The sequence below is a fragment of the Photinus pyralis genome, unplaced genomic scaffold (assembly GCF_008802855.1).
Source record: "Photinus pyralis isolate 1611_PpyrPB1 unplaced genomic scaffold, Ppyr1.3 Ppyr1.4_LG7, whole genome shotgun sequence".
NCBI lineage: Eukaryota > Metazoa > Arthropoda > Insecta > Coleoptera > Lampyridae > Photinus > Photinus pyralis.
Window position 1 is genome coordinate 24,406,712 of NW_022170738.1, and position 21,471 is coordinate 24,428,182.

The 21,471-nt window shown below is 37.2% G+C and overlaps 3 protein-coding genes and 1 long non-coding RNA gene across 10 annotated transcripts in view; 1 reads left to right on the plus strand and 3 right to left on the minus strand.

The window, feature by feature from the left end:
- Nucleotides 1-380: 380 nt before the first annotated feature.
- LOC116176979 lies at nt 381-1,897 on the minus strand. Its single transcript, XR_004146575.1, has 3 exons — nt 1,476-1,897; nt 1,284-1,412; nt 381-1,231 (listed from the first exon to the last, which is right to left on the minus strand). It is a non-coding gene; the product is annotated as an uncharacterized LOC116176979 (long non-coding RNA).
- Nucleotides 1,898-3,201: 1,304 nt separating this feature from the next.
- On the plus strand, nt 3,202-5,785 carry LOC116176609 (25S rRNA (cytosine-C(5))-methyltransferase nop2-like). Its single transcript, XM_031495253.1, has 2 exons — nt 3,202-3,432; nt 3,482-5,785. The coding sequence occupies exons 1-2, from the start codon at nt 3,333-3,335 to the stop codon at nt 5,752-5,754; spliced, it is 2,373 nt and encodes a 790-aa protein (XP_031351113.1). The 5' UTR covers nt 3,202-3,332; the 3' UTR covers nt 5,755-5,785.
- Nucleotides 5,786-9,798: 4,013 nt separating this feature from the next.
- LOC116177071 (dynein assembly factor 3, axonemal homolog) lies at nt 9,799-11,166 on the minus strand. Its single transcript, XM_031495935.1, has one exon. The coding sequence runs from the start codon at nt 11,137-11,139 to the stop codon at nt 9,799-9,801; it is 1,341 nt and encodes a 446-aa protein (XP_031351795.1). The 5' UTR covers nt 11,140-11,166.
- A 5,826-nt stretch (nt 11,167-16,992) lies between these two features.
- The window catches only part of LOC116176621 (disintegrin and metalloproteinase domain-containing protein 11), a 36,527-nt gene continuing 32,048 nt past the window's right edge, over nt 16,993-21,471 (minus strand). For 3 of the 7 annotated variants that reach the window (XM_031495269.1, XM_031495267.1, XM_031495268.1), the window contains exons 8-13: nt 21,249-21,392; nt 20,692-20,763; nt 20,416-20,486; nt 19,946-20,367; nt 17,444-17,808; nt 16,993-17,379 (exon numbers count right to left, since the gene is read on the minus strand). In XM_031495269.1, coding sequence (XP_031351129.1) covers nt 17,142-17,379; nt 17,444-17,808; nt 19,946-20,367; nt 20,416-20,486; nt 20,692-20,763; nt 21,249-21,392 — 1,312 coding nt within the window. In that variant the 3' untranslated portion in view covers nt 16,993-17,141. The remainder of the gene's footprint in view (nt 17,380-17,443; nt 17,809-19,945; nt 20,368-20,415; nt 20,487-20,691; nt 20,764-21,248; nt 21,393-21,471) is intronic. The other 4 variants (XM_031495272.1, XM_031495271.1, XM_031495273.1 and 1 more) reach the window with 3 other exon arrangements.

Below are 21,471 nucleotides of genomic sequence, written 5' to 3' on the forward strand. Positions count from 1 at the left end.
TAAGAAAAGTTGACGCTGCAGAAGTCCATTAGTAATGTCTTTAATCTGGGCGGAACATTAGGCAAATTCATCTCCCTATTTAGTCAACTTTATACAATGCGTTTGAGATAAGAGGGTCGCCTCAATATCTCTTTTATTTGGCGAGATAGGAAAAATGTGTCAAATATAAATTATATATGTGACATTACGATCTATTCGATCACTTCTGGTACAAGGATTTTTTGTATTTCACAAAATTAGAATAGATTATGCAAATTTCACTTCACATTCACCTAGGTATTTCAACAAGGCCGTGGTACACAATTGTCACAAGTGATGGAAGCTGCCATTTTTTTAAAGATTGAGCTATACGAGGTAAAAAAACATCAAATTACATTGCATCAAATTGGATTTGGATCTGGGAATTACAAAGCACAGGACACAGATATTTAATCTGTGTAGGTAAGTCTATTTCACCAAATTAGACTGCAAGTAAGAAAAGAAAAAAAACAAATGAAATTGCAATTTTTCGAACAAGTCATCCCACATATCAATCAAAAGCAACGCATTTCAAATTTTTTCTGCTGACATACTTATTTTTATTCTCCTCCTCATGTGATTATTTCTGCAATAAATGAATGAAAAATGTAAGATTTGCGTTTTTCAAAAGCTGAAATTTTCTTTGGCAAGGCCATTGTAGTCCCAGTAGTGGTCAAAAAATAACCTTGAGCGCAATTATTGTGTTGCTGTTTTGTCTATAATTATAGAAATACTTGGCCTTGCGAATGAACATAAATGTGAGATGAACAAGGAGCTGATTGATCAAAGTGAGACACAGACACTTGCAAAGGAATGGGGCATTATTGGCTTTTGCAAAATGAAATTTTATAATGCAAAATCCAAGAAATTGATATTTTCTAATTTACTAAGAATCGCCCAGTAAACAATTACGCAATTTATGATGAGATAAAGTTTATGGAATCCCAATTAAACATGATAAGAACCGAAATAACTGCCAATTTAATGTCACTATAATAAAATAAAATGTTTACCAATAAAATATTGTACGTCCTCTACAACATCGAACCGATCCAATTTCTCTAAATGAGTCAAAAGGTTGCAAATGGTACTGGACTTTTGATCCTTCTCGTGCCACACACTTAACAGTTTTTTAGTATGATCCTTAGCATTCTGCAAACTTGGTATGCATTCCCCGCTAATTCCAACTAATTCCGCTAACCCATTCCAATCGCTGCAACAAGAATTTCTATCATAAAATTGTAAGGTACTAGAGCAGTATGAACCGTGGCAATCCGTCCTCGGTGAGAATAATCTTGGGCGGATTGAGAAGTGTCGACAATAAGGCGATTGTTTTAGTACTAAGAGCTTTTATTGAAACTTCATAAGAATCTCCTGCCATCGCCAGGTCAAAGCTAAAATAAAGAATGAGCATTTCAACCTCCATTTTAAAAGTAATTAATTGGCATCGTCCTTACCGGTGAATTATTAATGATTCACGACCTGGCGTTCATCTTCTAACGAAAAAACTACAAAATTATATGAAACGGAAAAGGCTAATTTGTTTAGAACACATAAATTAGCAATTTTGACAAAGCTAAATTGTAATTTGCTTGTTGACAGATGGCCAACAGCGCTGTTTGTGATGTGATCTTAAAGTGTAAATAAGTGATCAGCTGACGTACTTTTTTTCTCTTTTTCAGTGATTTTTATATTGTTTAAATATGAATTATTATGTAGTACACAATTATAAATTAGGAGACGTATTTTAATGAATTAAAAGCAGTTAGATAATCACATTGACAATAATCCGATTAATAAAGCACTGAATAGGAATAGAAAGTAATAACATAACCTAAATTTTGAACTTGTCACTTGTCAGTTGTTTAACCGTCAAGACCAGAGGATCAATGCAACGTTGTCAATTAGAAGCAATGAAAAGGACGTATACTAAACATATACATACAGTATCTTCCGTTTAAAATGATCTTTTAAGTGATGTAGCAAAGATAATTCGCGATTTAGAAATTATGAAGCGTCTTCAGCCGACAATTATTTCAGTTACTAATAAACGTATTGTGCCTGTCGGCGTATTATTTGTTGCTAAACAACCAGCCATTAAGACAGTACTAGTGCTGCCACCAAGGGTAATGTAAATCGCGGATAGTATTACCTTTAGATCTCGATAAAATGATTGAATTTATAACTATCACAAATGCGGAGGCGTTACTGGTGCTGAGTGCTGCAATACCGCTTGTTTTGTTATTAAATAGGAGGTGGCGAACGAGGTGGCGAAATACGAAAGTATAAAAAGAAACGTCTTGGAAGAGATCGGTCATCCGGGGAGAGACATCGAATGGAAGGCTGCGCCACACGAACATTGACATCCAGTGGATCGAGTCAAAGTGTGGAAAATTCAGGAAGGCGTTCTAAGAATTTACACAGACGGATCGGTAATGGAGGAAGGTGCGGGAGCAGCCAATCGTGGCGTGTTGAAACAAGATACGAAGAATCGCACACGATTTTCAGGACGGGAATTTTTTTCCATTCAGGTCGCATTCGGAAACAAGACTTAATCCGATTCATATTCAATAGCAGCGATTTTTAAACTGGTAGAAATCGATTGGCGAAGGTTTGACGCACCTATCTATTTCGTTCTCGAGTTAGACGAGGAACAGACAAACAGACGGACCAAACCATCACATTAGAAAGAAAAAAAATTTCTTAAAACCCGAGAAATTGAGACGCGAAAGGAGAGGCTGGAAGATGGGAGGTCTGCGCGATTGCTAACTTTAGAAAAAACAACCCATACACAAAGGCATTTTGTATCTCCTTTCGCATTTACGTCTATAATTTATTTGATCGCTTATTTATCTATCGAGACAAGGCACGAAGATTCCGCCAGGAATTTGCAACAAATTAAATTGTCTATAATTTACACCCTAAATAAAAAAAATCCCGTTTGATTTCAAAGAATACGAATACATCACGATATTATTACCTTACGCCTCAAACCACCTTTCATTAACTATTTTAAAGGATTTAGAGGGTGCAGAAAATTGTTAAAATTAAAATTTGGGTAATGAATTATTGATGTACAAACAAAGCAAATTTTTATGTCCATTTTGGCTTGTTGCACCTTGTGGATATAATTGAGACTTTGGCGGTGTAATAGTCACGTTGATATCTTCACAACGGTTATGGTAGCGTAGGCACAGCTGTCAGCATGTCTTCATAACCTAACCTCAAACACAAATATCACGTTTTCAGATTTAATTTGATATTTATTAGTTTTCATCGATACGTGTACGCACGTATCAGGCAAATAAAAAAAAATGGGGCGGAAGGCAAAGTTTACCGAAGAAAAAACTAAGAAAGGACCAGGACGAAAGGCAAAAAAACAAAAAGACCCGAAATTTCCAAAAGCAGCACTAGGTAGGTTTAGTACCCCCGTTCTTTAAAATCACATTTTCCGCTATCGTAGATGAGCCCGAAAAGAAACCTTCGCATCGTCAGAAGCAGAGGGCCCTTAAACGTATACAAAAACGAGCCGCACGTAAAGAAAAAATTAAGGAGATAAAGAAGATAAAGAAGGAGAATGTGGTTACAAAGGAATTGTCTCAGAATGTCAAAAGTACGACAATTAAACAGGTAAGCATTCCGAACGGCTCCACAAGTAAACCACTTAAAAGGCCGAAGAACTTCGTTCACTATCCGCAGGAGAGCGACGAGGAAGAGGAGCCTAAGGTTGACATGAAAGGGTTTTCTGATCATAATAAACAGTGGCTGAAGCCAAAGCAAGTAAAAACTGCAATGTTTGATAGCGAAGAGGACGATTCTGACGAAGAGGATGAAGATCAAGAGAGCGAGGAGGACGCAAAGGTAACATCATTGAATGACCTCTCAGATGAGGATGACGACGAATTTGATTCTGATTCTATAAAAGACGAAGACGAATCTGATTCTGATTCGATTAAGCTGGAAGAGGATGAGGAAGATGATTTGTTACCTATTGAAAAGGAGACAAAGAAATTGAGAGCGAAACAGAAACGTGAACAGAAACTGGCAGATGAAGAGCTGAAGCTTAACATTGCAGGCCAGGAGGTATTCCAATTTCCGAACGATGTGGAAAACGAGCAGATGACTTTACAAGACATTCAACAACGGGTCCGCGATGTTATTGTTGTTTTGGCCGATTTTAATAAGCTACGAGACGGCGAACATTCACGGGGGGACTATATGGAGTTACTGCAGAAGGATTTATGTAATTATTATAGCTATAATTTATTTTTAATGGAGAAATTCATGGAGTTGTTTTCGCTTTCTGAGCTTGTCGAATTTTTGGAGGCAAGCGAAGTGGAGAGGCCACTAACAATTCGTACAAATACCTTGAAAATACGACGGCGTGATTTGGCTCAGGCACTTATAAATCGCGGCGTGAATCTCGATCCAGTCGGTCAGTGGAGTAAGGTGGGTTTAGTTGTGTACTCTTCCCAAGTTCCAATGGGTGCGACTCCCGAGTATTTAGCAGGTCAATACATAATTCAAGGAGCATCCAGTTTCTTGCCGGTTATGGCATTGGCGCCCCAAGAGAATGAACGAATTTTAGATATGTGCTCGGCACCTGGCGGTAAGGCTTCACATATTGCCGCCATTATGAAAAACACAGGAGTTCTTGTTGCTAATGACGTAAATAAAAACAGAATTACTGCGGTTGTTGGTAATTTTCATCGGATGGGTGTTATTAATTCCATCATCTCCACACTAGATGGCAGGAAGTTTACTCAAACCACTACGGGATTTGATCGTGTATTACTCGATGCACCTTGCACTGGGACTGGGGTCATCGCAAAGGATCCGAGCGTGAAAACTAATAAGGATCAGCAGGACATTCAACGCTGTAGCACTCTGCAGCGAGAACTTCTACTTGCTGCTATTGATTCGGTTAACTCAAAATCATCAACAGGGGGCTACATAGTCTACTCTACTTGCTCAGTTTTAGTTGAAGAAAATGAGGCTGTTATAGACTATGCGTTGAAACGTAGAAACGTCTGTTTAGTTCAAACGGGTCTCGAATTTGGCACAGAAGGTTTCACAACGTACAGACAGCACAGGTTTCATCCAAATATGAAATTCACTCGACGGTTTTATCCACACACGCACAATATGGATGGTTTCTTTGTTGCGAAGCTAAAGAAATTTTCAAATGTAATACCTAAACCACCTACAGTTGAGGAAGCTGTCGAGGAAGTGCAGGAAGTTTCAATTGAAGACATAGAAGAAAAAATGAATGTAAGTCCATCCAAGGGTAAAAAACGAAAACACGGAGGGGACGTAACCGAGAAAAGTAAAAAGAGTAAAGTAATGAAAGTCGATCAACTTGGCACAAAAAAGGAAGGTATCAAGAAGGTGATCAAAAAAGATGGTGGTGACGCCAAAAGTAAAAAGGTGAAATTAAAGAAAGCTGATCAATCAAAAACAAACGACCTTAAGAAACCACCAACTAGTACAAAATTGAGTAAAGAAGCTAAGACGGATCTGAAGCATCCAAAAAAACAAGCAAATAAATCGCCATCGAAAACAAAAGTTGAGGAAGTTCAAGCAGAGAAAAAAGTTAAAGCAGTTAAAAGTAAAGAAGGTAAATTGAAAATGAAGAACCGAAACAAATTGGGAATGAAAGGTCAGGTGTCTACAGTTAAAAGTAAGATTAATAGCAATAAGCTTACAAGTAAAAAAATGTTCACAAAGAAAAGCTAAGTTTTTTATTAAATAAAATGTATAAACTGAATTTTTTCTTAATCTTTTCAGCCGTTGTTGCAAGCAGACTCAAAAGGGTGACATTATAACGTGTCTTTTTTTAAATAAATTCAGAGGTAAAACATCGAGAATAATTATAAGTAATTTTCATCTACAGAAATTAACGTAATAAAAACAGTCTGGTCCCAAATGTTTCATGTTGCACACATTTTGCTGTATATCGATAAAGTTTTGGATGCTATGAACCCTTTTATATAATGAACAAAAAAGTTCCAAGTTTCTAAATGTGCTATACGTACATACAAGGGGTTTCAACTAAAATTTCCACTGCACATTTTGGGCAGTATAATTCCTTTATGTGTTATTCTTTAGTCCACATTAACGATACGTAGTTTCATTCTTATTGATCAAAGTGGGCGTCATAGCAGCAGGTCTGTACTAGTGGCCGTTGCTTGCAGAAATGTCGGGGGGGGGTCTAGAACACTTCGCCGAATGCCCACAACGCCGATACGATATTTTGCTGGTCCATATGGCCGACGAACACTACGCCTACCGTGTCCACATCGTCGACAAATGTGCAAGGGGCACAACGCCGAAAATGCCCACTTCGCCGATGGACATAACGCCGACCGTGCCCACATCGCCGACAGATGTGATGGATTGTCGACGATGTGGGCACGGTCGGCGTAGTGTCCCTAGTCGGCGATAATGGACCATCTAAAAATCGTGTCGGCGTTGTGAGCATTCGGCGAAGTGTCCCGGCCCCGGTGTGGGGGACAGTAGCGTAAGGAAGAGGAGCCGTGAACCTTAATTCCCAAGTTTTGTTTCTGAAGAAAGTAAAAGGCCTTTTTAGCGCATTTGTACAAAAACTAAAACTGCCCCTACGTCCGTCTGTCCGCTCGTTCTTTGAGACGCTACTAGATCTTTATCTTAAGAGCTATTATTCTACTTTTTTCGCTATTTGTTTCGTTATGGTGTCGAGGAAGGATATTTTCTGCTATTCCGCTATTTATTGCTGAAAAAGTTATTGTAAAAAAATCCAAAAAACCATTTTTTACATGTTCCATAATTTTATCGTCTGTCTGTTGGTCTGTTCATTTGTCTGCCTGTCCCTCTATCTGTCCGTGTGAACGATAACTTTGTTTAGAAATGTCCGATCGCTTTGACATCTCCGTTAGTTATGAACTGAATTGCATGAAATTCAATACGGGCATAGCTTCAGCCATATAAACCGCAATGCCAAAAAGTTGAGTCGAATCGACTCAAAATTCACAGTGCCCTTTTCGCATCTCGACCATTTATAAACCGAATTGCAAACTTCTTTATTTATAAAAGTATTTAAATGAAATTTGATACAGGCACTTGGAATAAATGAAAATCTAACGTTAGTTTCAAAATTTAGGTATGCGCATGCGCAGTTCCAACTTTTTTATTTAGAAAAGCATTGAAATGAAATTCTTCTTATAAACTGAAGTTGAAGTAGCACGTCAAAAATGGATTGCACATGTGCAACGCTGTCTTTCATATTTGTGGCCGGATTTTTACGATTTTATAGAAGTTGCATCTTACAAATGGGAAATGAATGCAAGTGGAAATGCGCTTTTTGTAAATCGTTTACGATTACTTTTTAACTTGTTTTAATAATCATGATATAAAGCTGACAGCTTGACGTTTCTGGTCTGCATAGCATAATGCACTAAATTCACTTTTATCAATAAGGGCAGGTGTTCATAGCAATAATTTTGGAGCAGCAAGTATAGAAAACATTAAATTTAATTTAAATGACGTTTAAAAAAAGATATTTTTGGTAATACAAGTCAATATTTTATTAGCGAAGTTTAAAATTATCGATCTCACGAGTAATTTTAGCTGCGTTAAATATTAATTTTATTTAATTTCAATTGAGGGTACGGTCTTTATTTTGTAAAACAAATCACAAAGTAAATACTTAATTAAGTTTTTATACTGGGTAGCGCTATCTTCAATTATCGATCTCACACGCTTTTAGTGAAAATTGGAAGTCTCTAGCTATTGTAGTTGCTGAGATCTCATCCGGGCAGCCGGCCAGCTAGCCATAACGAATATAATAGCGTAGATATTTTTTTCAAAAATGCGCTATTATATATTCATTTTGGTTGTGTCGGTTTAAGTGTTGAGTGAAGGATTAATTACTCAATGGTCCAGCACGTAGGTAAGGGGGTGGTTCATAGGGTTCAAATCCGCCCCATACATAAAAATCGAGAGATCAGTAGAAAATTGATAAATCAATGCCACCGTTTTAACTCGAAATCTGATATATTGCATATTGTCGTTTATTTTTGCGAATAGATGTAGAAGGTTCTGAAACCTTAAGAGCAGAGTACGATTTGTGGAAAGAAATGGACAAAAACTGGAGTTGCTGTGAATGCTTTATAGGCTTACGACAAAGACAATGAACTGTTCTTCCCCAATATCAAACAAGTGCTAGGCCCTCTCTTGGAACCTACTTTACTCACTCTTGGTGAATATGTAGTACCACCGTAGAATGAAAAATTAAGTTATTCAATGGCATGACGCAATATACCATGCTCATAAATGATCAAATATAAAGAAAGGATGTACTCATATTCGGAATTATGTCAACTATTAAAATTGGACTACATCACGATTGTGTATAAATTATTTTCTCTCTACAGGGTGGCCAAATTTGGTTGCCAGTATGCGGTAACTCGAAAACTATATATACCTAATAGAAAAAATTGACCTTGCAGTCCCGATGTATTTTCTCAGATAAACTCGATGTTGAAAACCAAACTAGCATACAGTCTGTTGTTTTTGAGTTTAAAAATTTGAGTTCCATTTATAGATAAAAGTGTATAATTTCTTTGTTGATTAAGTTATGGGAAATGTGTTTATTACAAATGATTGTTGCATAATCTACCGTTTTCAAACACCCTATATATTTTAATCAACAGTCAGCATATTACATTCTCTTTTCAAAACTATAGCACACCAATTATTAGGTATATTAAATAGGTATATTATATTAAAAAAGGATTCAAGAGAAATTGAAAAAGTTTAAAAAGAGATTTTTAAAGATTAAAAAAAATTCTAATAATTTTTTTTTAAAACTTTTTTTAATCCTTAGGTCCGATAATTTCTTTACCTGACCCCGCATACTTATTTTAAAAGCGGCATATTATACAACAATCATTACAAAGAAACAAAGAAACACATTTCCGAAAACCCAATAAAAAAGGTTTAAAATCGAAAAATGCAACTTTTGCCTATAAGTAACTCAAAAATAAAAGATTGTAGGCCAATTTCGTTTTCAACATCGAGCTTATCTCCAAATGTTTTCAAAATGTTACATGCTCAAAAAGAAGCTTTTCAAGAAGCGCACGAGCTCCATATATGCAACAGTTACAGTGTTTGGGTATTGTTCGACTGCTGTGAATAAAGTTAATCTTCAACAGTGCGAATCAAAAAGCTACAAAGGTTTTCGATGTCTCACCAAGCAATGGATGATGTGATCTTTTTAGCCTTCGAAATGAAATGGACTGAAACCTTGGATTTCTTCAAAAATTTAGCAAAAGAACGTCTACTTTATGTGGCGATAGTAATCAAGAAAGTCTTATAGGCTGAAAGGTTTATTGTATGTTTCCCTATTAAGCCAAGGGGTGGGGGCATCTGTGCGAGTGGCATATGTGCTAGCCACAGCAAATTTTAAAAAAATATGATAATACCGAATTGAATAAAACATACCTCGTTTAAGAGTTGCAGCCTGAAGCCGTGCAGCGTTACCAGCCTCTTACTTCCTATTATTACAGCAGAAAACATTATAATATTTAGTTTTTATTGGTGATTACAATATAGTACACATTGCTTTTTAGGGGTCGCTGTGACAGTGATATAAAATTATTGTACTGTGATACATGGCCCCCGACGTTTTGTACCTAATATATATAAATATAAATATTCTACTAAGTTTTTGCATAGAACAACTAAAACTAAACTTTTTAAACAAATGCACATACACATAAAATAAAACTAAATACCTACGCATTAAGATTTTAATACAAATTTGGCATAATGGTCTTTTTTAACATTAAACGGTACAGACGTTTTTTGCTCCACAGATTGAACTTTTTCCTCGATAAGCTTTTCAAATTCTTCTAGTTCTTTATCACGATGAGTTAAAACAAACATTTGATTTTCAATTATTAACACAGAATCAGGTGCAGCAATTAATTCCACCACGGCGCCATCCAAATATTTTAGATACGTGCTTCCAAAGTATAAAAGATTGAAAAAATTGTGAAAGTTTTCTTTGTGTTTCATCGACGATAAAGCATTTATGGTCACAAACTTTACCTTAACATCGTCAATATTAAGACATCTGCAAGGTTTCCGAGTTTTTACAATATCGCCCGCAGTGCCGCAGTCGACAACTTTATTTTCGGAGACTGCAAAGGTGGACGCTCCCAAATTAAGATTATTTACTTTAGTGTGAATGTACTCTTCGCCGTTTTCAAGCTCGTAAAAGTACTGCCGCAAATTTCGTTCGGTTACGTCTGTACTCCTATGAGAATTTGTCCCGTGCTGCCTTTTTAGGAAGGCGAGATCTTCGCAGTCTATTCCATAAGCGACGTATGGTCCAGTTTCCATTTCCCCTAAGTAGCCGTAATGCCCATACTTTTCGCCATTAGAAATAACGCAACATACAAGAGAACGGTTTGATTTTGATACTTCCGACTCCAGCCAGGTAAATGCCACACCAGTTGCTCTCCAGTGTTTGTACTCTTGCGAGCAGACTTGTATACCACCAACATGGTGTAAGCGCATGTGTAAATCCCAATCAAAAACACCCATCCTAGTGTCATAACGCACTCCTAAACTTTTACGTAAACGGCGATCCCAGGAGAGGCAAATATCAAAATCGTCGACACTGCACCAAAACTTGAACACATTCTCCAAATAATCACGTTCCTTGTACTTCAGCTGTACATCCACAAATGGCATTATATCTTTCAAGTAGGACTCATTCGTAATCATTTCTACAAGATCACTAGCCTTCAACTTTAAATACTTCGCAACTGCCGGTCGCACCAACGTGTTTCCGTACAGCTCCATGAAGTACCTAGCTTTTTGAACTAAACCAAGCTCCTCCTTGGGTTGAAGTGCGATATTTAGTAGCAGAAGTTGTTTCGCCACTGTTTCCAGAACGGCTTCCAAAATATAAAAATTAATCACCACCTTCTCGTGCTTGTATCGACCTGCTAAAGTTTTGATGATGTGCCGGCAGTCTTGTCCACCTACAATTAAAATGTTTATTTCGTCGACATGTTTACCATTTGCTCTTATTTCCTCTTGGAAGTCTAATGCCGGCGTTAAACCCCAAAACATTTTGAGAGAGAATTGAGATTGACAAATATTTTGTTTATCGGTTGCTAGGGAGCGGAAGCTATTGATTTCACCCCATTTTTCCATCTTTACGAGCGACCTACCGACTACCGTAAGTTAAAGTTAGTATAAATATCCAGAAACTTGAATTTCCAAGTTATTTGAGGTATGTAAACGTGCAGAAAATTGCTAGAACAATAAATTTTCCTGTTTCTCGCCATAAACTCATCAGTACCTAAATGGGCGCCACTAGGAGGGATAGCGATAATATGCGCTTCCCTCAAAGAAAAACCTTTATACGCGTTCATGGGAAGGTGCTACCACAAGAATCGCACCTTCGGGAAGAGAAGTTATTGGGACCGGTACTTTCAAAATCTGTAGCCGTTAAGGATGCAAAAGGAGGGTTCAAAGTGTGCCGATCGCTTTTGCGAAAAGTCGCGGGTTTGAGCATTTGCAGGGGGCGAAAGAGAAGAAATACGAAAAACCTTAACATTGCGCTCATATGTGGCCAGAGGTGAATTAAACCTTTCTCTTTTGCCACTTTTACACTTTGCCCAAAATCGTTTTGGGATATTAATGGTATATTATACAGTGCGTTCGAAATAAGGTTCACCTCAATATCACTTTACAAAAAATTTGTCAAATATAATTTCATGTGTGACATTGCGATATCTATCGGATCACATATCGAAACTTCCGGTATCACTTGAAATCAGTAGAACTTTTGTGTTTCAAATATGCCTATGGTTGATATACCTACAAAAGAAATGGAGAAATTCGTGAGTCAATATTTAGAAAACCTATGAAATCTAGCATGCCGTGTGCTGTCAGGGTGCGTAGTGTCCGTTATATTGCACGGAGAACGAAACATTGATGAAGTTTTTTTTGATACATAACGAATTAGAAATCGTCATGTTTGCCTGCGAGATCTCTTGGCTTAAGGCGGGGTGGGCGGTCAAATATGTCAAATTTAAATAAAACTTCAGACCCTCTGACGCCTTTATTTGAAACCCGACGCAAAATGTGTTTATAAAGACATCTTTTTGGATTGAACATTTTTCGCTATGGAGCAAGTGCAAATTAAAAAAAAATAAATAGTTTCACTCTTCAATTTATCAAAAACTAAGAAACTCACAACAAGTATAAATTGTGAATAATTCTTGTGCAAATAAAGCGCATTTTTATAACCGTAAACCGAAATAGCTTAGTATGTAAATGGTTGCGTTATTGCTATATTTATCAAAGTTTACTTTCTTGTTAGATGTTTAATGGGGAGATTACCAATAGATATGCCTCGACCAGATAATTCATTTTACCTTTGTGAGTACTTTCCTCCGACAAAACGTTTTAGAGATATTCGCTCGTAACCAATAGGTAGGTATATTTCTTCCAGACTTCCCAATCGCCTTTTGTGCGTACCATTCTCCGACAATCTGTTCTTGCGATATAAGGAATTATTTAAGTATATCCGATCAGGATAAAGAATCGATGAGGAGGTAGAAACTAATTTCTTTCGCTGAGACCTTTCATTAGAGTACCACGAAGGGTAATAGGGTGGTAGTTGGTAGAAAACAGTTCTTTTTGTTGAGACCTTTAATGGGAATACCATGAAAAATAAAATTAATTTCTACACCCTCCCTCCTCCCGCCGGCCACTGATCTCGGAAAGGAGGCGCGCAGGAAAGTTATAGTTTGTACAAACCAATTCATGTCGGTGAGAATACCATGAATGGCAGAACGTGTGTTCAACCCCCCTCACCCTTTTTAAAAAGCAAGCAATATTCAATGATCATTGATTGTTGTGTCATCCCAAAAATAAATACCAAACGGCTTTTTAAAGCTTGTAAATTTATCCGCAAATGCGTCAATGAAGTGCGCAAAAAATATTACAGCAAAGAAACTTCAACAAAGTATAACGCGGGCAAATAGTTCCCCTAAAAAGGTAGACGAAATTATGAAGTAAGATAATGTAGTGTTAAGTTTCCAAATAAAGCGAACAACGGTGAATATTCTACAAGTACAGCCTTGTGCATGTGGGGATTGAAAAGAAGAAAAATTATTAAATACAATGTTTTTCGCAATAGAGAAAAAGTTGTGTTTCGCTCAAGACGTAAAAATTATTTGTAATCCCAAAAACTTGTTAGAGGGGGTAAACTGCTGTGACAGCCCACGCATAATTTTAGCTTGCGTAATTATGTTATGTTTGTCAGAAGGGCCGATAGCGAATGCTTTTACTCGTTTGAGCTGGACGGTTTTAGTCTTCAGTTGGCATAAGTGATGGTATACCGCCTTCCATTCTACCCCAAACTCTCTCAATCTCCTATCGAGATTGAACATGGTCATTTAAGTCCCGAATAATGGCACCAGCAACCAGAAAATATATCACCATCGCCGACCACACTAAGGAAACTCTACTAACAACAAACTGTGCCTGAGAATATTACTTCGCTGATGCAGTCGGAGACCATGTGAAGCATCTAGGCTGATCCATCATCGAAAAATAGTAGAATGCATTTACGAAACGGCATGATGGCAAACCAACTGGGAAAAGGGCGCCTACTGCAAGCAATAGCACAAATTGGGTGACTACCCAAAATCACCATGCGGAATTAAAGACATTCGGAGAGTTTCACTTACTACGGGTATTCGTCGACCCAGGGTCGCAGGCATCATTTGTAACGAAAAATTCTGCATACCTACTTATTTAAAACATCAATGCAGAACATACAGACAGAGGTTTTTCATTTTATAAGAATATTTCAGTTTAACAGTTACTTAAGTATAACATATTTTTGTGAGCATTGGCAGTACCAAAACGGTTGAGGCGATGCAATGAACGTGCAAAGAATGAAGACAAATACACGTGACCGTGTAATGTACATTTTTATAAATCTGACAAGCCTGTAAAATTTTGTTTTAGTTTCAAGAATAATACATTACTAGACAGAATTTTTAATTTTCTCGTGGCCTAGTCTGCACAGTACATTACATGGACAACTCTGAAACGGTTATTAAGGCACGTCCACGCAATGTTAAATATGGACATAATTTGGATGGCCAGTTTTGTGCAGAAGTAACATCTCTCCGAACGTCCATGTTACATCTAATGTCCTTCACGTGGACGTTCAAGGACTGAACGTTCTAAATACATCAATGGGATGTTGATTTGCTATATGGGAGTGTATACATTCCGCACCAGGCAGTCTTGAAGAAGTCCAGTACAACAAAAATAATGCGCTAAAATATGTCCCATGCGAACGTTATAAATAGGTACCTAATTGGTTATAATTTATTATGATGACTTAATTTTCGCACAGAATGTCCACCATTGTTGATTGAATTTAATTAAATATGAGCAGCGACCTTGCTACCTATTTGTTACAAACTGTAAGCGACTATGACGGTGAAACGAACGTTCTACACGCGATTTATTATACATGATAGGTATTCTAATAGCAGGGTTTTCTAATGAATTACTGCAACTTAAACGTATCTACACCAACTATAACTAGCATTACTAGATTACTTCAAATTACCCAAACTTCTTTAGAATTACCTACTTGAGAGTTACCACAATTACTAAATTACTGTTGTATGTGAAATTTAAATATAGGTCCATTTCCAATTAAGGAACATACCTAATTATTACCAACGATGTCTTTATTTTTTCTTGTCTGTGTGCTTCTTCAAATAAAAGAACTGGTCAACGACAACCGCTAAAATTTTAAATTTAGCACCAGCTCCGTAACGTTAACGTGTAGGAGGTATGAGTCTAGGATAAGGCGAAGGGACAGAGTGCCTTTCCCTGAAACTCGTTACAATGCCTTTGTAGGATCTGAGAGTGCAAATATTGAATGGATGTTTGTTGCACGAAAACTGGAAAAAAAGCGAAAAATTTGTCACCCATTGTCCCCATAAAATGAAGTTTCTAGGATTTGTAATAGCAAAAACCCTTAGGTAATAATTCATTTTATTTAGGCAGTGTATATCATCATAACACTATATTTACATCCACCTGTTCTTCTCTTAGAAAATTTTGCAAGTGATTTTACACATAGTGTGTTTTTCAAATTGTTTCAGTAACAAATCTCATCTTTTCTAAATTATACGACATAAAACGAACTTTAGAATTGATTTTAAATCGATTTTTACAAAACCGATTGTGACATTAGAAGAGACGAGACTTTTAACAAAGTAGAGCTCAACAGTGAGTGCCTGATTCTCACCATCACCATTTCCAGGTGACAACGTTTGCAATAACTTATACAGAATTGTGCAATTAAAGCAATAAATTAGTCATATCTATTGGCACATTTTAAGTAATGTGGGTGAGTTCTCTAACTCTGTAAATTAAACATGGGCGGGTTGAAATACAGCAAGTTCTATACTACACAAACATTTTCAGATAACGAAAAATTACAGCGTTTTCATTAATTGCGGAACAATATAATTGACATTTAATTATTTATATCATACTTCCGAAGTTTAGTTTTCATACAAAGAATTTAGCCAGCACCTGCACAATTTTCTAAGTGAGAGATTTTCAGAGCAACAGCCAAAATTTTTCTTGTTATAATGAAATTATTAAATGTGCATTCCTGGATGAAAACTAAACTAACGATTTTATAATCGTCTCATTCTCGATAGAATGTTTCTATTAAGAGGATTTCGGTATTCTTTGCGTGCTTAAAACGGTTCTTGCAAATAAAGCAACTGAATATTTATATGCGGATATTTTTGGAATGTAGGAAACAATTGTAGTTATTAGTTAGGGTTTCATTGTCTATCAATTCGTGGAATTATAATAATCATACATTCATTTTATATACACTTTCACCCTAAATTGTCTCTAATGCACTCCACTAAAATCAAATGTCTTCATAAATTTGCGTAGTCTACTGAGCATTTAGAATTGTCAATCGTGGTGAGCGAATCCTATACCTCTTTAACACCGGATTCGATTCACAATTGAATCATAACCGATTATCCCTCTAATCTCAAAATCCAACAATGAATCTATTATGAGGATAAACGCGCGATTCCAGTGTAAATCGAAATCTGGATAAATAAACTAGCTACACACTCAATAACGCCCACCAACGACTTAATGAGAAGGTTCTGTACAATCCTAGAAATGGATGGAGCATAAAAATATTTTTTAACAATTTATGAATGAATGATATCTAGAGAAGCTGACCTGCTAACTCCACCTAAACTTTATAATTATTTAACGATTTATAAAAAACTTTTTTTAAATCATAACAATTACTAAAGTCACCCCTTTTTTTGTGGAAATTTTCGGTTGCAATTTTGGGGTACGGTACGTTTTAAAAAACTTATGCTAATTTTGATTTTTAGAACTTCTGTAGGATATGCAAGGATTATGAAATGAAATCCAGCAGTATTTTGTTTCGAAGCTAAAGAATGTGGGCGAAAAAGTGTTTTGGGGAAGGCTTTAACAAGGCTGCTTCTCCAACGTTAACGAGAACTTATAACGTCATGGTTATGATGATTTAGGCCATTGCCTCTGTGAAGAGTATGAATAAGAGAATTCGCGAACTAACATCTACAATAAAAAAATCGTTTCGTATCGAAGGAATTCGTCATCATAACTCACGAGTAGCGCTCGCCTTTCGTTAAATTGAAAGGCGATCGCGCAAAAACTAAGGCAAAATCGGGTTCATAAACATACACCTCACGGATTTAGAATATGCATGCATTGAGAATGCACGTTTGCATAAAAGTCTTTTTTTTAAACAAGTTTCAACAAATATATACGCCAGTCTTTTTGACGGCACAACACTTATAATTTAACACGGGGAACGAGTAAATCGAATATGTTCCACACAAACGAGTTTATACACATTTTTAAACGTCTTTTTAATGAAGATCGGGTTTTAAGAATGCCGTTCCATAGGAATTATCAGTCGGAAACCGATGCTTGATGGGCCTGTTTCTCTTTCGCTATAAGGAATCTGGTATTCTATACTACCCTGTAAGTCACTATCAGTGTTTATATTCCGGATAACGTTTGGGCCTGTGGATGGTGGCGTGATCTGGATGCACTGGGACAGCGGGCGGAGCGGGTACGGGAGCGCGTGCGATGCTCGGTGGTTCTTCGCTTGCCGAACTGCTTGGCGATGGGAAGTACTCTCGAGGAGTTGCTCCACTCGGTCCCGCCTGTCCCACACCATCCTCACTCGCCCATCGTGCTAACTGTTGTTGAGCTTGAATAAATTCATCACTAGAAAAAATAAGTGTAACAGCACTACCAGTAGCTGGTAGCCGTTCGGAATTCATTCATTTACCTTTCACTATCCGGAGTATCCCCGCACGGCTGTCCTCGATCGTGATCTGCACTTTCGTAGATACTCTCCTCTTCCGCTGGATGATGAGGGTAAGCTAAACGGCTCGACGGTTGACGGTACCGCCCGTAAACGAAGCGCGAATCTCGATGAGACTGATGAGAGCTTTCACTACAGGCCGAAGACGACTCTTGACGATAGTGCCGATCGGCCTCTGTTTCTGACATTCTGATATCTTCCGATCCGCTTGGACTCATGTGTCTGGAATGATGTTCTAATTGGCGTATAAGATCCTCTAAGTTACGGATACGAATTGGTCCACATGGAGGTACTTCATCTTCCTCCTCGTCCTCAGCTTCCACTACCACCTGCACAACAAGTTTCGGGTAAGAACAAGAAACGAAATATCAACCGTGTATAACTATACATAATGTGAAATTAGGGGGGAGGGTTAAATAATGTTCAAATACAACACCAAACCGAACCATCTTGCTCAAATTAATTTTGGACATTACTTTAAACTAAATAATCTAAATTTAAATTTAAGGTTTAAAGATTTAAACGTAGGCTAAGGCATCGAAGACGGGTCTAAATAAGTTAATAGCCAGGTTCCACAAACTCTAAAACATTAAAAGCAGTATGAACCTACTTTAAAGAAACTACAATGTAAATTCTTTTCAATTAACATTAATTAACTGAATTAGAGATATAATATTTGCAGGTAGCATTTATTATCATAATATAAATGTGCGCGCTGGGGCGTGATTCAGAGAGAGACATAATATTAATCTAGACCTTGCAATGTTACGTTGCACTTTGTTGGGATTAATTAAAATTAAGCGGTTCGGAATTATGTATCCGGATGTCAATTATTGGTAATTGAATTTAAGTTGTAAAAGGAATACACTCTGCAATAATTGACCGTACCGCGACCGGGCCGTGATCTGACCGTGACGTGACCGATAATGTGAATCGGGTTTAAAGAATTGACATCTGATTCACCGGTTGTGTTCCAATGTGTACAATAAGCCATGTTTTATGGCATTGATAAATAAATTACATTTCGATTACGGTGGTGTCATTCCCCCTGAAATCCATAGTGAAGTTGTTTTCGAAACAGAAACGCAAAAAGAACAATAATTGATAGCGATTGCACTGCTTATTAGATTTTTTCGTTGTTGTATTTGGTCCTTCCTCATGAGTTTCTGGTTTTTAATAAAACATGCGAATTTCCAACGTAATTTATATTAAATTTAACTCGGTAGATTAGTTAACTCATTTTACTTGCTTCTCTTGTAATTAACTTTAATTTTATTATTTATTGATTCATCGAGTTCTTTTAATTAATTTTGAACTGCATTAGGGCAGTTGTAAAGATTAACTACAGTTGACAGTCACGCTATAAAAGAGCCTCGATTTTTGTTCTGTGACCACAGAACTGCTGCTGTTAATGTGGCCAAAAATGAACCTTTAAACTTTGGTTCTGTAAAATGCAGGACATTATATATCCTAATACCAGTTCTGTGTTCCCGTGGACTTTCGGTCTCGAGTACTGTTATTTATCGCTCTTTGGTAAGTAAACCAAAAAATAAGGGAGCGAAAAGAAGTGAGCGAATCCCACCCCTACCTCCAAACCGCCCGGGAAACATAAACTGGCATACAACGCCAATAAAATCTGGTCCAAAAGATGAAGTTGAATGTCGTTACGGGCGGTTCTGTCGTCGGGTTAATTCACAATACACTTAAAATGGGATGTTCTTGCGCATCTAGTGTGACGTCACGTGTAAATCAAAGTCACAGAATATAGAGTAGATACTCCATACTCAAAATTATTCTTCAGATGTAGAGATCCAAAAGTGTGGTTTTGTGTCGAGATCGTCGCAAAAAAAAGGTAGAAAAGGCTTTTGTAAATCTCAATGAAAGAAGCGCTTGTTCAAAGATAGATGACTTGAAATCGTCCACCAAATCTCTTTGTAGTCATTGTGAGACTAAGCGGAAAGATAGAAGAGTAGTTGGGGTAAAGGAGCAAAAAGAAGAATGGCCAAGATAATTAAAAAAAATTGCTTGCTCATCAAAATGTGGGTATCAAAGTATTCGACGATGAATTGTCTAATTATTGATTCTACTAATTCAAAATATATGGGAAAAGGTATAGTTCATGAGTTCATAAGAAACAATGGCATTCAAATCAACTGGGAAATTAGAATCAAAGAACTATTTGTAAAAATAACTGCCAAATGAGAGAGTTCAACAATTGGCACAAAGCTTTATTCGTGAATTCTCACTTCAGTTGTTATGCATATGGTATAGAAACAGAAAAAGAGGGCAAGAATCTTTTCAAAAGGCTCTTCCAAAATGTTTTGTCTTCTTCGCGTAAACTTGGAAATGGTATACCAGAAGAAACTAAAAGAGGAGATTTGGCTGTAGTGCAAAAATCATCTGGTAATCCAAAGACGAGTATAGAGTTCGATCACCCCAGCAAAAGAAGCAACCCATAAAACCTACCTGTGGTTCCATGATTTTATCCTGACTACTAGATCGCTTATACTCCGGGTAACTCATAACGCATTCTTGCAAACTCCTTCTTAAAATATCTTCACTAAGTGCCGTACTGCTACCTGAAGGAGTCGCGGATGCACCTCTATGACTGGCTGCATTTCTAAGCGCTTGAAGTATATCATCGTGGTACCCGTTCAAACTTTTAAGCGTCCTTTCGACCTCCGTCATACTAGCGCCGCTCATAAGCTGATTAACCGTTTCTTGTGTGGGAGCCATAAGATCATCACTGCGCGACCCATCGCCCCAACCTTCCTTGCCATCGGATCCCATGACCATACCATAAACATGCTTCTTAAGTATGCCCTTCTTCTCTGGAAGCTTAAGGTTATTATGCTGAAGATCTATGAAGGATACGGCTTCTTCTTCTCCTATAAAGTGAATTATGGTTCAAGTATACTAAGAGCGTTGAATTTTACCAGAAATGATAGCATCATCCTCACTTCCCGGCCCCGCGGCTATCCTTTGCAATTGTTGCATCTTGTGGTCTCTAAAAATAAAACAATAAAAGTGTACTATAGTGTCGAACTGAAGCGGAATTCTTCATCGAGACACATACATTTATCGTGCATAGGTTTGAAGCTAGAGTACGACAGTGACAATAAGAGGCTCGTATGATACATTAAATGAACGATAACAATGAGTGAGTGAGAAAATTGAGACACACAAATATTTAAACATTAATTCGAACTAACTGGAAATGCGAAGAACTCCCTGCTCCCATATGATTGGCTGGTCGGAATAAAACTCGTTGGGAATCGGCGCGGCTGACAAAAAAAATTGTCTTAGAATTAGATAATAATGTCAACGTTTCAAGATTTTACGATGAACTGGGCGAAGTTTTTTGGTTCCCTCTAATTGCGGTCGGTAAAAAAACTGCGCCCTTTCGACATGCATCAGTGTCGTTAAAACGCAGAAAGTGTGTAACACGAGTCTCCGTTAGCATTAACATGAATAATGAACAGAAACTGAAATGATAAGTATGGGTGCAGTTACTTTGGATAAAAGCTGGGGATTCTATGTTAATTTTAACGCTGACTCGAACAGAGACGCGTAAAGAAATGCAAAAAAAGTAAAATGCAACGCAAAAAAAACTGTAACAATCGCCCAACGTTCACTCTGTAGGGAAGGCTGCATAAATTGAATGACGGAAAACAAGTAAAAAAAAATGATGATGATGGATTTGGTGCAAAATACTAATGAACTTTTTCTTCGGTGTAACTAACGGCTGATAGAACTAAAACCAACTCACCTACTGTACGATGCGATATTCCCCAAAATCTTGTTCGCGTTATCAAGGGAGTCCTCCTGAGAATGATTTCCGGTGGGGACGCTGTACTTTTTCGACGCCGACTTTTTAATGTACGGTTTCTGGTATTTGCGAACCGTCGTCTTCCTTCCAGTTGAAATTTATCCGAAACAAAACAAAGAAAAAGCAAGAAGACTCAATTAATATCTCGTTCTATTAGGTTGGA